General features: G+C 46.0%; 2 protein-coding genes across 7 annotated transcripts in view; one reads left to right on the top strand and one right to left on the bottom strand.

Moving 5' to 3' along the window:
- Positions 1 to 1182: 1182 nt before the first annotated feature.
- PDHA1 (pyruvate dehydrogenase E1 subunit alpha 1) lies at positions 1183 to 13620 on the top strand. Of its 6 annotated transcripts, XM_086466304.1 has the most exons (13): positions 1183 to 1233; positions 2356 to 2370; positions 2994 to 3008; positions 4404 to 4472; positions 6019 to 6192; positions 6874 to 7000; positions 8191 to 8282; positions 8640 to 8732; positions 10128 to 10283; positions 10498 to 10569; positions 11419 to 11486; positions 12349 to 12457; positions 13179 to 13620. In XM_086466304.1, the coding sequence occupies exons 1-13, from the start codon at positions 1183 to 1185 to the stop codon at positions 13341 to 13343; spliced, it is 1206 nt and encodes a 401-aa protein (XP_086322430.1). In that variant the 3' UTR covers positions 13344 to 13620. The 6 variants fall into 6 exon arrangements, with proteins under 6 accessions (XP_086322430.1, XP_086322269.1, XP_086322457.1 ...); XM_086466143.1 differs by lacking the exon at positions 2356 to 2370 and having other exon boundaries at positions 1183 to 1251; XM_086466331.1 differs by lacking the exon at positions 2994 to 3008.
- Positions 13621 to 14156: 536 nt separating this feature from the next.
- Positions 14157 to 14401, bottom strand: part of MAP3K15 (mitogen-activated protein kinase kinase kinase 15) — an 84932-nt gene continuing 84687 nt past the window's right edge. The window contains exon 30 of the mRNA XM_086482048.1: positions 14157 to 14280. Within this exon, the coding sequence (XP_086338174.1) occupies positions 14157 to 14280 (124 nt within the window). The remainder of the gene's footprint in view (positions 14281 to 14401) is intronic.

A 14401-nucleotide genomic window follows, 5' to 3' on the forward strand; every position in this document is an offset into this window, starting at 1 on the left:
TCCAGCTGAAGCTCTGTTTTGGAAACAGATGCCCATTTTCTGTCCTCTTCTGATGGAGGCTGAGGGTGTAGTTTGTGGAGCACATTTTCAGTGCCAGCTACGCCTTAAACATTTAACACTTGGGCTGCAAATGCGCTGAGCTCTGTGCAACCCTCAGGACTCAAGCAGACGCAAGCATTTGTGATGCCAACAGGTGACCATAACTTACTTTCTGTTGGGTTTTTTTTGGGGGAAGGGGGTGCTACCCTTCAGCTGGGTCTGTTCAGCGTTCAGCTACAGGGTTGTGCAGGTGCCGAGGTCAGCACTGCTCAGGGAAGCAGAGCAGGGGCGGGAGCCCACGGCCAGGCGTGGAGCCGGGACAGCAGTGCGAGCGGTTCAGCCTGGTCTGGGCACTCCGCTGCGACCCAGGGTGTAACCTCAGCGGGAGCCTGGGGGTGGGTGGGAAGAAAAGGGGCGGCCGGCTGGAGAGATCAGCAGAGGCGATACGGTGACTCTTCAGCTGTTACAGTTCGATCTTAACTCTGTTGTAGATCGCCCCGCGGTGGCATTCCTGTGAAATTAAAAGATAGTGGTTTAGCACTCTAGTTACTTTCTGCGTGTAAAAATCAAGTCAGGGAACGCTCTCGCAAAGCCCAGCTGAGGTGCAGCGGAGCAGGAAATACTCAGACCTGTGTCACGGCCCCGAGCTACGGCGGGTGGGCGGCCCGAGCCGTAACCGCAGCTGGGGAAAGCGGCACGGCTCGGGGAGCGGCGGCACGGCTCGGGGAGCGGCTCTTGTACCGGGCAGGCCAAGGCCAGCGCGGCTCCAGGCACGCTTGCTGGGCTCCAGGGGCTTCCAACCAAGCCGATCGCTCCCGCATGTAACAATCGGCGGGTGAGCCCCTCCCGCCTGGGGGCGGTCCCTCCCCCGGGTTCCCGCCCGCTACCGCCCGGCGCGGCCCCGCCTCTCGGCCACCGCCTCAGCCGAACCCCGCGCATGCGCGCCGCGGAGGAGGCACGCAGGGAAAGTCGTCTGTCGGCCCGCCCCGCCCCGGCTCGGGAGCGAGCGCCGTCACTTCGGGGAGCGTGCCGGTTGGCCAAGGGGGGGGGCAGGTCTGTCGGCGGTGGCAGCCGGGGCGGCAGCGGCTGAAGGAGACTCGAGGACGGGCCCCCGCGCCAGGCACTGCCGCCCCTCCCCGCTCCATGCGCAAGATGCTGCTGGCCGCGCTCTCCCGGGTGCTGCAGGGCCCGGCCGCCGCCGCCGGGAGGACGGTGAGTGCGGCCGTTACCCGCCCGGCCGGCACGCGGGGAGCGCCCGCGGCCCCAACGGGCGGGGCTGGCGCTCGCCCCTGGGGGGGGGGGGGGGGCGAGGCTGGTGGCGGGGGCCAGGGCCGGGCGGGGGCGGGTGGGGCCGCCTCAGCCGTTACCACACCCCCACCCCCCCTCAGCCCGGGCTGGCGCGGGGGAGCGGCGCGGCCGGGCCCTCGGGGTGCGGGGCACGGCCGGCAGGCAGCGGCGCCGGCTTGTCCTGCGGCAGCAGCCCGGGCGTGACGGCTGGCAGCCCGGCTGCCTGGTCCCGGCGGCAGGATACAAGGACGATTATTTATTTTTTTAAAAAAAGAGGTGGCTGGTTTTTGGTGTTTTCGCTCTCTGTGAAATCCCGCGTGAAAAATAAAGTGGTCGCTGCGGGCAGGAGCTCGCTTTCTGGCGGCCTTTTGTGACCGCCCAGCGCGCCGTGCCTGCCCCAGAGCCGGTGTGGCCGGGCCCGCTGCCCGGCCGGGAGCTCCCTGCGGGGCCGCTTTTTCGTCGTGACTGTCACGGGGGGCAGAGCGTCCCGCCGGCAGCTGCGGCGGGGGCCGCTTGGGAGCTGGCGGTTGTGGCGGCGGTCCTGCCCGGAGCCCCTCCGGCAGCGCTGGGCCCACTTGGCTGCTGTTTTTGGTGTGTGTAACGTGGTTTGGTTCGCTTTTGAAACCCTTTTCTGGGCCCTTTGCTCTGGTTTATTTTATTTATGTATGTTTTTGACTGTCAGCACAGGTCAGATCCTAAAAAGGGGGTAAACACGCTCTCCTCATTCCATTGGAAATGCAGGCTTTTTGAGCTGCTTCACCTTTCTTTGCTCAAGCAAAAGTCCCTTTTCATCTCTTCGTGAATTTTCTTTCAAGTGTTGTTATTTTTTGGCATTAGCGTGTCATTTCTTGTGTTTACCTCTTTTGTGTCAAAAATCTTGCCTTTACCTCTTCGTTCTCCCTGTTCCACTGTAATGACTTTGGCCTTGAGGAAAAACTAAGCCTGCTGAAAAAAATCGTTGGCACGATCAAGTCAGTGTTGAAGGGTTCACTTTGGTGTTTGGAGGTCAGCTGCCTTTTCGCCACTGAGAGGAGGTCTGTTACTGTAGCTCTGCCCCGAAGCAGCTCACTTACTGAAGCATCCACTTCTTGTGGAAAAAGCAGGAGGGTGGCTGGATTCGTGAGAATGACACAAGAGAGCAGATTTAACAGAAGATCTGCCTCTGTGTGTTGGGGATGTATACCTAAAAGTATTTCCTAAACTACAAGTAAAATATCTATATTAAATTTTTCAAATGTGAGTGTCTAAAATCAGTTCCTTACTGCAAGTACTTGGCCTGCCCCTGACATACCGCATTTTCATGGGATTCCAAACTAGATGTGGTGTGGGTATCTTAAGATAGATTTTTGGATCCTAGTGATTACCAGATACGTAAAATTTTGTCTTGAATTGTTCCTATGCATTTACAGTGAAGGTATAAATTACCAAATCAATAAAAGCAGTCTTAATCCATAAAGCAGTATTTTATATGTGCTTGGAGCATACTGCAGAGTGCATAGTTGGATTCCCATGACTCTGAGCTTACCCGTAAAGGAAACTACCTCATACAGTGTTCTAGTGGGCTAATAATTTGCTGACTTCTCCTCCCATAATTGTTTGTTATGGTTACTTACTCTTTTTTTTTTTCTTTTTTTTTTTTTTCTTCCTTCCACGTGCTGCTAACCTAGGGAGCCGTTAGTGAGGTAAGGCCTGAATCAGCCTTGTCCAGGTTTGGGTTTGATAGGTGTACTGGCCATGCGTTAGAACTTTTGTACAGGCTCCTCAGAGCTGCTTTGATGTCGTATTCAGGGCAGGGGGGCTGGGCCAGGTGGCCTACAGACGTCCCTTCCAACCTCGGCCATTCTCCGATTCTGCAAATCCCAGACTCTTGGTTTCTTTCCAGCTCTGGAAGCAAAATAACTTCTCCCCACCAATAATACCGATGCATTGTGGTAAACAGTATAGAAACTTGGTTTAAATTAAAAACTCTAATCTGATGGCGGGGGGGGGGAGGGCAATCATGATCACTAAATCAAATACGCAACAGAGTAGGTAACCAAGGTGGATTGAGAAATTTCTCTTGGCTTTACCTCTCAATCAGACCTTTTTTGGGAGACGTTGAGCTGGATATTTTCAAAAGTTTGAAAGAATGAACCCTCAGCTAAATGTACACAAATTCCACGGTTGAACGAGCTACTGAAATTTAGGTGTGACTTGATCACCCACGCAATTTTGCCACTACAGATGTGGCGCGCTCCTTGTGCTGCGGCCACGGCATGTGCATGGACAGATGGGCATCACATGTGATGCTGCAGTGAAGCTTATGAAGTTACCTGAAAATACCAGTTGTTCATTAGTTAGTGGCTCATGCACATGCTTTAACACAGAACAGTAATGCATTTCTAAACATAGCTCTTGTCTCTCCCCTACCACGCCACCCCTTCTGTTGCTCTGTATTCCATGTGTCCTTAGGTACGTCACCGTTTATGTTTCCATATCATTTTTAAGTAGTGGCCATGCTGTTACCCACTTAAATGATGCTCCCTTTCTTCATGGTTATTGCCTTGCACTCCTCCAACTTCTCTTCCTGCTGGAAAGAAAGACTGAGAGTAGTTCGTGTTCCAGAAATCTGCGGGTTTGGGTTGTTTTTTTTCCCCCAAAGAAATTTTTTGTTCTTTCAAGGTGAAATTCCAGTCAGTGCAGGGAGCCATCAAAATCTGCATTGGTTGTGTCTCGACTCATACAGGCAACCTGGCATGTGAAGGGAAAAATACTTATTTTTGTGATTTTTATGCGCTTCACAGTCTTTTGAAACTTGCTGGTTTTATTTTAGGTAATCAAGGGCATTACAAATCTAAAATTCTGTTCTCTTTTTCTAATGTTAATTTTAAATACTGGGGTTTAAGACTTCTTCCATGTACGTACAAAGGAGAAGTTCTCTGGTGTTGTGGGGGTTTGCCACTGGTGAGTTTAATTCAGAAATTATTTCAGTTTGGGAGTACTGTTAGAAGTAGTTTGAGAATTCACCTACTTTTGCATGATAATTATATTTAAATATTGCTCATGTTTTGATTTTGTCTTTTTTTTTTTTTTTTAAGGCATCTCGAGTCGTGGTAGCATCACGTAACTATGCAGACTTTGCAAGCGAAGCTACGTTTGAAATTAAGGTAAAGCAGCTGAGTACTTAATACTGGCCTTCTGTGTATGTGCTTGTTGTAGGTCTTGATGTGATGGGCTTGCCCCCTTGTCTTGAATTTCCAGAACCAAACCCCTCACTGCCTGGCCTGGTTTCTAAATGCAGCTGGAAGTACCGTGCTTGGCAGTATGGGGGATGTTACTTGTTCCTTAAGAATGTGAAGCTGTGATTCTTTGCAGCTGGGACACTGCAGTGCAGCTGTAAGAACGGAGTTACAAAGGAGCTAAAGAACCTCTCCTGTTGGGAGGGGAAGAGTATGGATGTTTCCTGAATGCTTTTAAAACAAATAGCTGGTGTTTGCTGCCTGCCCTTCTTTCCATCTCCCTTTTGTTATGGAGTCATGGGTGCTGTATCCCAGATGTGCAGCTGACTGAGGTCTATATGGATTTTGGAGGAAAAAAATAAGGCATCCTTTCTAATGCTTCACTTGGTGCTGCTCAAAAAATGTGTGGTTTATTCTGTCAGCTTTCCACAGTGGCTTGGTCTTAGGAAAAAGCGATGCTTCCATTGGCAGTAGCTTTGGTGCTGGCTTTTCATTCAGGAACTGATAAAAGAAACTCTGAAAGAAATTTAGTTTTTCTCTTACCCTCTCCCCATTTGTCCATGCTCTAAAGTATTAAAATTGTTTCATGGGCAGAAGGGTGGGAAAATATGTTTATATAAAAAAATCTTTTCTGAGTAGACATAAGGTTTAACATCTGGTTCTGTGTTGATTACAAGGCTCCTGATGTTTCTGTTGTTACGTGAACTCTGAAGCAGAGCTGTCTTAAGAGTAGTGTGCACGTGTGTTACATCAAATTCATCTAGGCATCAGTGGGTTTGCTCTGGAGAGACTTTGCTTTAATATAAACTGTCTTTAATTTGTGTAGCAGTGTTTTGGCCATTTAATCTGCTCTGACAGGGTAATTTGTTTGGTCTGTTCCACTGAACTGGACTGATTCTTTTTGGGTTTTTGTTGTTGTTGGGGGTTTCTTTGTTTGTTTTGTATGGGTACCTAAAATCGCCCCCCTGTGGGAACGAAGTTGTTCTGTACACATGGTGGTTTGACAGGCAGGGTGGCTGGAGCTGTGGTGGTTTATTACTGCCGGTTAGAAGTGGTGGTAGAAGAGGCAAAGTCCAGTCTTAGGACCAGATCTTACAAAGTAAACTATCCTTCTTGGCTCTTCACTAAGCCTCTGTGGCTTTTATTAAGTATTTGGCATGCAACAACCACGGGAATGTGCTTTCCCAGTATTTTGTGAGGACTTAAGTTCATCTACTGCTAGTAGGAAATAGAAGGCTTCATTTCATGAGTGGAAATCTGTCTTTATTAAAAGTAAAGCTTTTATTTCCCTGAATTTAATTCCCTGCCCAAACCTTACAGATATTTTGACCTCTGTATTTAGGTTTTGCTGGCTTTGTTTTTTAAAAGGTATTACACTCTGAATTTGAAAATTACACATTATAAAAATAATCAAGTGATACTCATAAATAGGATGAATTACTTTCAGGAAATAACTGCCTGTTCAACTTTGCAGAAATGTGACCTCCATCGCCTGGAAGAAGGCCCTAGTACCACAGCGGTGATGACTCGAGAGGAGGGGCTCCATTACTACAAGACAATGCAGACCATACGACGCATGGAGCTGAAGTCTGACCAGCTGTACAAGCAGAAGATTATTCGTGGCTTCTGCCACTTATACGATGGTCAGGTAAGAACTTTTTTTCCCCAAGAGGTTTTAATGTAGGGGTTTGAATAGAGTGGGGAGTAAATCTGGAACAGAGTATCTGTGTACAATGTCTGAAGTTGTAGCTGAATCTGTGATTTGGTTCATTATTTCTTTAAAAACAATGTTTTAGCACACAAGGGAATCCCTGAGAGCTTGGGACAGCGGTAGGAAGGCAGAGAACGCAAGGTGCAGCTGAGGATCAGCTGACCGTGAGGAATGAGCAACTGTGGCATATTAAATTCAACACGCTGGAGGCCCCCATCGTCCTCCTGAAGCTTTACGGGTGTTTTTTGTTCCAGTGTCTCACAGATCACGTGCCCACTAAAAAGCAACAGCCAGGAGAAGGAACTGCCTGAACATTTGCTGCCATTTTTGAATTGCAGTTGTTCAGATGCTTCGTTTGGGAGATGGGTGTAGAAAAGCCCGCAGGTTTTTGCAGCTTCTAGTTCCCCTCCTGTCTGCTTTCCTTAGTCACAGTCAGGTTGGAATTTAGAGCCCAAGGCCGCTGCCCCTTGGGATTTATGGCAGTCTCCTGTGTCAGTGCTCTCCCTGTTTTCTGCTGATACTTGATGTGTGGGGATCATAGGTGGCCCTTGCCACGCTGCTGGCTGTGGAACTTGCGTGATTTCCTTCATTGCTAAGCTTACTTTTCCTTTGGAACAGGAGGCTTGCTGTGTAGGACTCGAAGTTGCCATAAAGCCTACGGACCATGTGATAACAGCTTACAGAGCTCACGGCTTCACCTATGCCCGAGGAGTGCCTGTTCGAGAAATTCTCGCTGAACTCACAGGTTTGTGCCAAGTAAAATGTGGATTCGCATGCTGCTGTACCTGTGTCAGAATTTTTGATTCAAATTCAAAATGATGTTGATGCACAAAGTATCCTGGGGCTTTGGAAGCAGTTTAGTGACGTGGCAGAATAAATCAGTTTTATAATTTTATCATGCAAGTGCTTTTTACTACAAAATGTAAGTCATGAGGAATATGTAAGTGCTGGTACTTCTAAAGCACAAATTCAGAACATTTTTCTTGCTGCCATGTGCTGTGTTTGCTGTGCTGCAGCAGCTTGGTTAAATGGAACTTGCTGGTAGCAGGTGTTTGTTCTCAGTAGGACAGGGCATCACCCTCCCTAGGAGAGAGACTTGGGTTTTCAGAATTATGCTGCTGAAAACTTAGGAAGACTTGGTAAACACTGCCTGTTTCGTTAAACTGAATGGTTTGGGAAAATATGCCTGTAACAAGAATATTAAGTGGTAATGTAGGCAGAGCTAAGGTTGTGCAGGAAGGAGGGATGGTTATTCACAGTAGGGCTGTAGGTGGAGCAGGGAAGAGATCAGGCTGCTGAACTCTTGAGAGGTCTGCGAACAGATGCTGAAGTGAAAAATGAGCAAGGAGTTTGAAGGCCTTTATGAATCACTGGTGTAATAAAGACTTTTGGTTTGGGGGTTTTTTCTTTTTTTTTTGGTAATGTCCTATTTGTAATTTTTACTTCTGGTTATTGTTACAGGGAAGACAAGTGTAGATTACTGCAAGAAACTTGGAACAGTGTTCATACCTTTCTTGCAGAAGCCAAAAGTAATAAGCACTATATACACATCTTACAGATTACAAACACGAGAAATACAGACCATGTTGGCTATTAAGAAAAACCCCATGTTTATCAGAAAAGGCTTTTCTATAGTAGGATGCTGAAACTTCTTGGTTGGTTTTAAAATTTCTTCTTAATCTGTATTTCCTGAATAATGTTTTCATTATTGTTATCTCTGCCTGCCCCCCCCCCCCCCACTTCTCTTACTTGTTTTGTGATATATTTAACTGTAAGCTCTTTGGGGAGAGGCCATTGTGTCTTAACTCTGCATAGATCTAATGACAACAACGTGGTCTTAGTGTTATTACCTTTAGGAACTGAATTAGATGTTCCCGTTTGTATAGTACTTTTCCTCCAAAAAAAACAAGTTGCTTGTTGTTGTTCGTGTTGCAGGTCGGAAAGGAGGATGTGTGAAGGGAAAAGGAGGATCGATGCATATGTATACCAAAAACTTCTATGGTGGCAACGGTATTGTTGGTGCTCAGGTATGGACGTGACTTCTACCTTAAAGCACAAGTTGAATTTGGCTCATGTCCTGAGCCAGTGTTTCCTCTCAGCTGTGAAAGCTGGCATGCAGACACCATTGCTCTGTGGCTGTTAAATCTGTAATGTCTTTATTGTCCTTTGCTCACCATTTTGCTCACGGTAGCAAAACCAAATCAAATTGAGAATATAGTTAATGGTTGTATTTTGGCTGTAACGCAGAGTGGAACAAATGGAAGTGGGGTGGTACCAACTTGTTTGTTGAGCAGATCTCTAACAGTGTGAATATCTCTTCTGCCTGTCTCCAGCTCCTCTAAACATTGTTTGAAAAATTTGGTTTGTCCTGTGCTCTATGACAGGTTCCTCTTGGAGCTGGGATTGCGCTGGCCTGCAAATACTTTGGTAAAAACGAAGTCTGTCTGACGTTATACGGGGATGGTGCAGCCAATCAGGTAAAGGAGCTGGGCCTGCTGTGGCTCCGAGGAGGAGCGTGACCGCGGGTCATCAGCTTCCCTTCTGCGAACAGTGGGCTCTGCCTTTCCACCGGGTGGTGGGAGAGCATTTTCACCCTGCCCACGTAGTACCTGCAACCCAGGCAGGGTCTGACGTGGAACTTAGGCTGAGATTTGTGTGTTGGGCTTTCTACTGCGAGGACGCTTTATCAGAGGAGCCCACTGTTGCTGAAAAAGCAAGCCTGGGGAGAGTAGGGAACGTGCACCCTCTGTCCTGCAGTCTGGGGCTCTTGTTGTGAAGTGCCCTTCACCGAGACGAAGGCGGCCGGGCACCTTGCAGGTTTTGGGCACTAACACCTCCTGTTTGTGTTGTCTGGAGCATTTGAGTAGAGGTGTGTTTCAAGGACTGTGTGGCCCTCAGAGGGGCGATTCAGATGAACAGTTAAGAAGTTAATTGCTAGATGCTCTTTACGTATTGGGAATGTAGCATGTGCTTGGAGTTTTTATCATGTTTTGGACCTGTGTAAATGTCTGTCCTTCCCCACGTCCAGTCTGAGCTCTGCCCTTGTCGCTGGAGCAGAGGGAAAGCTGCTCAGCTCCTTCCCTTCTGGAGCGCTCTGGACACACAGGGAGTGAGCGGGACTAATGGTTAATGATAGGAGTATTGTGCGAGCCATGGGAGGAGGGGTTTCCAGTTACTCGCGTTCTCCTCTTTGCAGTTGCAGTTGCGCACGGCTCACCTAAGTGTGGCACCCTGAAGTCTCTGGGCTTTAAAGAGCGCTCAGAATGATAGCAGTGAAGGTGACAGTGCTGCCAAATAGGGAGAAACATGTAACTTGCATTTCTCAAGACAGAGGAGAGGACAGAGCATCTCGCAAAGCCCCTTACTATTGACATTCCCGCCAGTCTCTTCATGTTATCAGCAGAGACATTACGCCAGATAAGAAATTGGTGGTTTAGAATGTACCAGTGATACAATTTCCCACTTTCAAAACACTGGTGGAGATCGGAGTTCTTGGTTTCCCCTGTCTTTGACTCACTTAAGAGTAGCACAGCTGATGCTGTCACTGGTCGGACTTTTCTTTTACTTAGCTATAGTGGCATCCTGCCAGATTAATAAATTTTGAAGTTTTTTTATTAAATACTTAAGTTAAACTTGAAGGGTTTGTGCTACCCTAACACAGATACTAATACAGGTTTAAAAATTAAGTTCTGTAAACTTTTAGTTGAGATGAAAATTACCTTTTATAGTGCAGCTTCTCTTTTATTCCTCCTGAGCTGCAGCAAGTGGCGGTTTCTCCTGGCTAGACCTCTGCAAGGCAATGATTTTCAGTAGAGCCTAATGCTTGAAGGCTGAGCTCCCCCTCGAGCTGTAACTTGCTCTTTTTCTTTCAGGGTCAGATATTTGAAACGTACAATATGGCTGCCTTATGGAAGTTGCCTTGTATTTTTATCTGTGAGAACAACCGCTATGGGATGGGAACTTCGGTTGAAAGAGCTGCAGCCAGTACTGACTACTACAAAAGAGGGGACTTTATTCCAGGGCTCCGGGTGAGTACAGTCACAGCGCGTTTTGACGCGGGGGGGTGGAAGTGTGTGCACACACCTGCACGATACATACATTTGTATTTCTTTTATTTATAAATATTGTTTTAAATATAGGAGAATTTGAAACTGAATTTCTGTTGCACTTGTGGAAGTATTGAAATTGGAAGTCGGAGGGTTGGCAATTTTTTCGCCTCACCTTGCAGTTTCTGTTTACCAGGTGGATGGCATGGATGTTCTCTGTGTTCGAGAAGCGGCAAAGTTTGCAGCTGAGTACTGTAGAGCTGGAAAAGTAAGTCTGTGATTGTCATTCCTTTTCCATAGGTGAAAGTGTTAGCCAGGTTATTGCTGCATGAGAAGTCCCTCATGTAGCCTCTTTCTTCCAGTCACTGTTAAAAGTTTGTTTCCTTTTTTCTCCACAGCATTGAACCAGTCAGCAGTCGAGTGGTTCTTTAATTTTGTTAGAATTTATTAATGTGCGATTGGTATTAACCAAGCATTTAAAAAAATAGATATATCCTGATAGTCTGTCATCTTTTCCCCCATTTCCACCCCAGTTAAATTCTGTTGTGAAGGGTGTTCTGACTGTCAGGCGGTTGTGGTCTATGAAGAGATTCATTAGGGGAAGTGTCAAGGAAAGTAGCAATAGTTCTGTATCTACAACAAATGGAAAGTGAAGTAAGAGTTTTTTGAGTCAGCATTAGTAAGAGTAAGATACACTGGGTTTGGAGATTTTATTTTTTTTTTAGTATTTGGTGAAATATTTGTGCTGGGAACGTGAAACAGAATAAGAAAAAAGTTTGTAGAAAGAATAAGGTTCTGTGAGTTAGTCTTACAGGGAAACAAGAGGCAACTTGAAATAGGCTGAGTAATGGGATGGCATTGGAAGGGAAGTTCTTTAATGCTGCTCAGTAAGAACATGAGAATAAATGCTTGCACTATCAACCTAGGCTTTCATTTGAAAAGAGTTAAGTTTTGTTTTACTAGTTGTGATTATTTCCGTGTTTTTTCTCAGTTTAATTTACATGACATTAAGTCATTCATCGCTGGTGTGATTCCTCTAGAGCAAGTACTTGCTGCTCTAACAACGAATCAGTCACTCAAGGTGGTGACACCCTCTGTATTGCTTTTTCTCCTTAAGGGTCCTATTCTGATGGAGTTACAGACATACCGTTACCACGGCCACAGTATGAGTGACCCTGGAATAAGGTAGGGTGGTGTTCATTCTTGGCACTCGCTGAAAAATCAAATAAGTATGGATGGTCAAAATCCTGAAACTCTTGGATTCAGTGTTTAAATCAATTGTGAAGTGCATAGAAAGTTTATGATGAAATTGCTGTGAGCAGTGTGATCACTCATCTCATTGCGCAGTTGATAATCCACAGCCATGTGACATACTTGTTTTACTTGCAGTATTAACAGATTTAGTTTTAGAACAAGCACAAAGTCAGTTAAACTTCTATACTTTCTGTTAATGAATTCCTCTATCACTCTGACTTCATGGTGAATTCCAATTAAGCTTTGACTGAAAAGTGGCAAGCTTGGCTTTTCCAAGGTTTTTAGCATATTCGAAGTCTGTCAGCTGGAATTACTGGGAACAGTTTGGACTCTTAAAAGTGCACATGCACAGGTGCCAAAAAGGCTCAGGCATTGTGTCGGCTGACAAATCCCAATCGATCTACGTGAAGCAGAGGTGTCTCCCAGTGTTTTTTCAGAAACTTGTGAACTGGAAGCACCCAGCAAGTCGTCTGGCCCCCTCACTGAGGGAGACGGGAAGGAGGAAATATGTATGGCCCCTCGTAGTAACTGTCTCGGGCTGGGATTTCTCCTGTTTCCTGGCCTATGGCAGGCTCGAGTCTGGAGCTACTTCAGCTCGGTTGCCGCTTACGGATTTAAGAAGTGTTTGAGATGTAGCTGTGCCACCCTTTGAGTGATAAATGTCGCTGTAGTTTCCACTGCATTCCTGACAGTCCTTTGGTCACACCTCTTCTTTGTAAAGCTGAGCTGTGTCCAGAACCTCAGCTCACTTCAGGGGTACCACTGAAGAAGTTCCTGTCTTTGTTGCTCCTAGCTATCGTACTAGAGAAGAAATTCAAGAAGTGAGAAGCAAAAGCGATCCCATTACTTTGCTGAAGGACAGAATGGTCAACACTAACCTTGCTAGCATTGAAGAATTAAAGGTATGGCTTCTGGTGGCTATTTGAGCGAGCTCTTGAGCATTCACACACTAATGATCTCTGAAGAGCATATCATAGGGCAGCGGGCAGCGCTTGGTCTTGGAAGGTCTTTAAAGTTTGTTTTCACATCACTTTTACTGGTGAAGTTGAAGTTTTATTGCAAACTAAGTTGCACTCAGCTGGAAAGGTGTTTTGCGTTTGGGTGCTGAGTGTAACTCGGTGGTGCAGGGGGGTGGGCATGGGTGTTAAGTGTTTCAAGTACTGCTTGTGTCATACGCTAACATGTAGAAATCCAAGTTACCCAGAGGCTTTCTGCACTACCTCAGAGAGAAGTAGGTCTGAAAGGGAAATCAGCAATAGTGAAAAATCCTAGCAAAGGGGCCAGGAACCCTCTAAGCAGATGTTGTAAATACTTTCATCAACTTTGTTAAAAAAAACCAAAAACAACAAACCAAACACTTGACACTCTCAGTGTTTTGCAGCATCAGAAGTGAAAATGCAGAGAGGCCCAGTGGGGCCCTGTTCCTCTGGCAGTAAGTTAGGGGCAGCACCCAAAGGGACAAATGCTGTGGTTTAGTAGGGAGGGAGTTTTCACAGATATTTAATGTATGTTTATGGGCAGTGTCCAGACTTCTTCTGACCACTGCTTCATTATTGTGCTTAAATTAAAAATTATGATGCTTTTTCTGAGCTGTTTTCTAATAAGCATCCATTTTTGGTTTAGGAAATTGATGTGGCAGTAAGGAAGGAGATTGAGGAAGCTGCTCAGTTTGCTACCACTGACCCAGAGCCACCATTGGAAGAACTAGGAAACCACATCTACTTCAACGAGCCACCCTTTGAAGTGCGTGGCCCAAACCAGTGGATAAGGTACAAGTCTGTCAGCTAAAAGGCCTTTTTGTTGGTGTATCTTATTCGTAAGAATAAGTGAATGCATTTACAGGAACTGTAATGACTCAAAACCAACTCATAAGCTTATTTAAAAGCTCTTTCAGGAGAGGAAATGCATAGGGGAAATCCACCTCAGGATGGATTTTCTTAAACCTGCTGAATGGTGTTTCAGAAGGAGGTTCAATTAAGAGAAAGCAGTGGTTATTTAAATTGCTATATATTTGCTTTACTGACTTTTCTTTGGATTGCTGTATGTGTTATGTACAGTGTAAAAAAAATAAAAATAAAAAAATACACTTGAACATCTATCTCGTGCTCAGTTTGCTTTGTTTCTTGATGAACCACTTTTCCCAAACAAACCACCAAAAAAGCCATTTAGAGGCTATGTTTTGCTGCAGAAAAGTTTCTCGATGAAAACATCACACCAGCCTTTCTTAGTAGTTCAGTGAGAGCAGCTTTAATACAAAAAGCTATATCCATTCATCCATGAGGAAGTGACAGATGCTCCAGCGTATCCCCTCCCTGCTCTTCTGTCAGCCAGCGGAACTGGAACACATTTTACGTTCACAGTTCTCACAGTGCTAAAGCCACCTCGGGTGTGTGGTACCTGTTTTTCTCAGCTAATGCTTTATATTCCATTGATACGTGTTTGACTGCTGCATTACTCAGTCATAAATAATTTAAGTGCATTGACACTGACTGAAAAGCTGTTACTGTTCACTGTGTATTACACTGGTGGTCAAACAAGCTACATCAGAATTGTGCAAAACCTGCAAGGCCACTGTACGTACATAAATATACATCTAATAAGTTAAGGGTTAGGAATGTGTTTTTCATGTTCTCCTTCCGAAGCACTAACCTTCTGCACTGAGGTCTTACCAGGCGTTTGGCGGTGGTTTAATATTGCGTTCCAGATTCTGCAGAGAAGGCCGCCCCTGCGGGAAGAAGGATGGAGATCAGTTAGGGGAAACTCCCTTGTCTCCACGGCTTTAAAGGGAGCAAGAAGTACAACCTGGAAAGCCCAGGGATGTACCAGCTAAGGCAGTACGTAGGAAA

The sequence above is a fragment of the Leptosomus discolor genome, chromosome 1 (assembly GCF_034619465.1).
Source record: "Leptosomus discolor isolate bLepDis1 chromosome 1, bLepDis1.hap2, whole genome shotgun sequence".
Lineage (NCBI taxonomy): Eukaryota > Metazoa > Chordata > Aves > Leptosomiformes > Leptosomidae > Leptosomus > Leptosomus discolor.

Excerpts from the sequence above, each read along its gene's own strand:
- PDHA1 (XM_086466060.1), top strand. The coding sequence starts at position 1,183 with ATGCGCAAGATGCTGCTGGCCGCGCTCTCCCGGGTGCTGCAGGGCCCG. Across the intron at positions 10,284-10,497 it reads ACTTTATTCCAGGGCTCCGG|GTGGATGGCATGGATGTTCT; the intron begins GTGAGTACAGTC and ends TCTGTTTACCAG. Across the intron at positions 10,570-11,418 it reads AGTACTGTAGAGCTGGAAAA|GGTCCTATTCTGATGGAGTT; the intron begins GTAAGTCTGTGA and ends TTTCTCCTTAAG.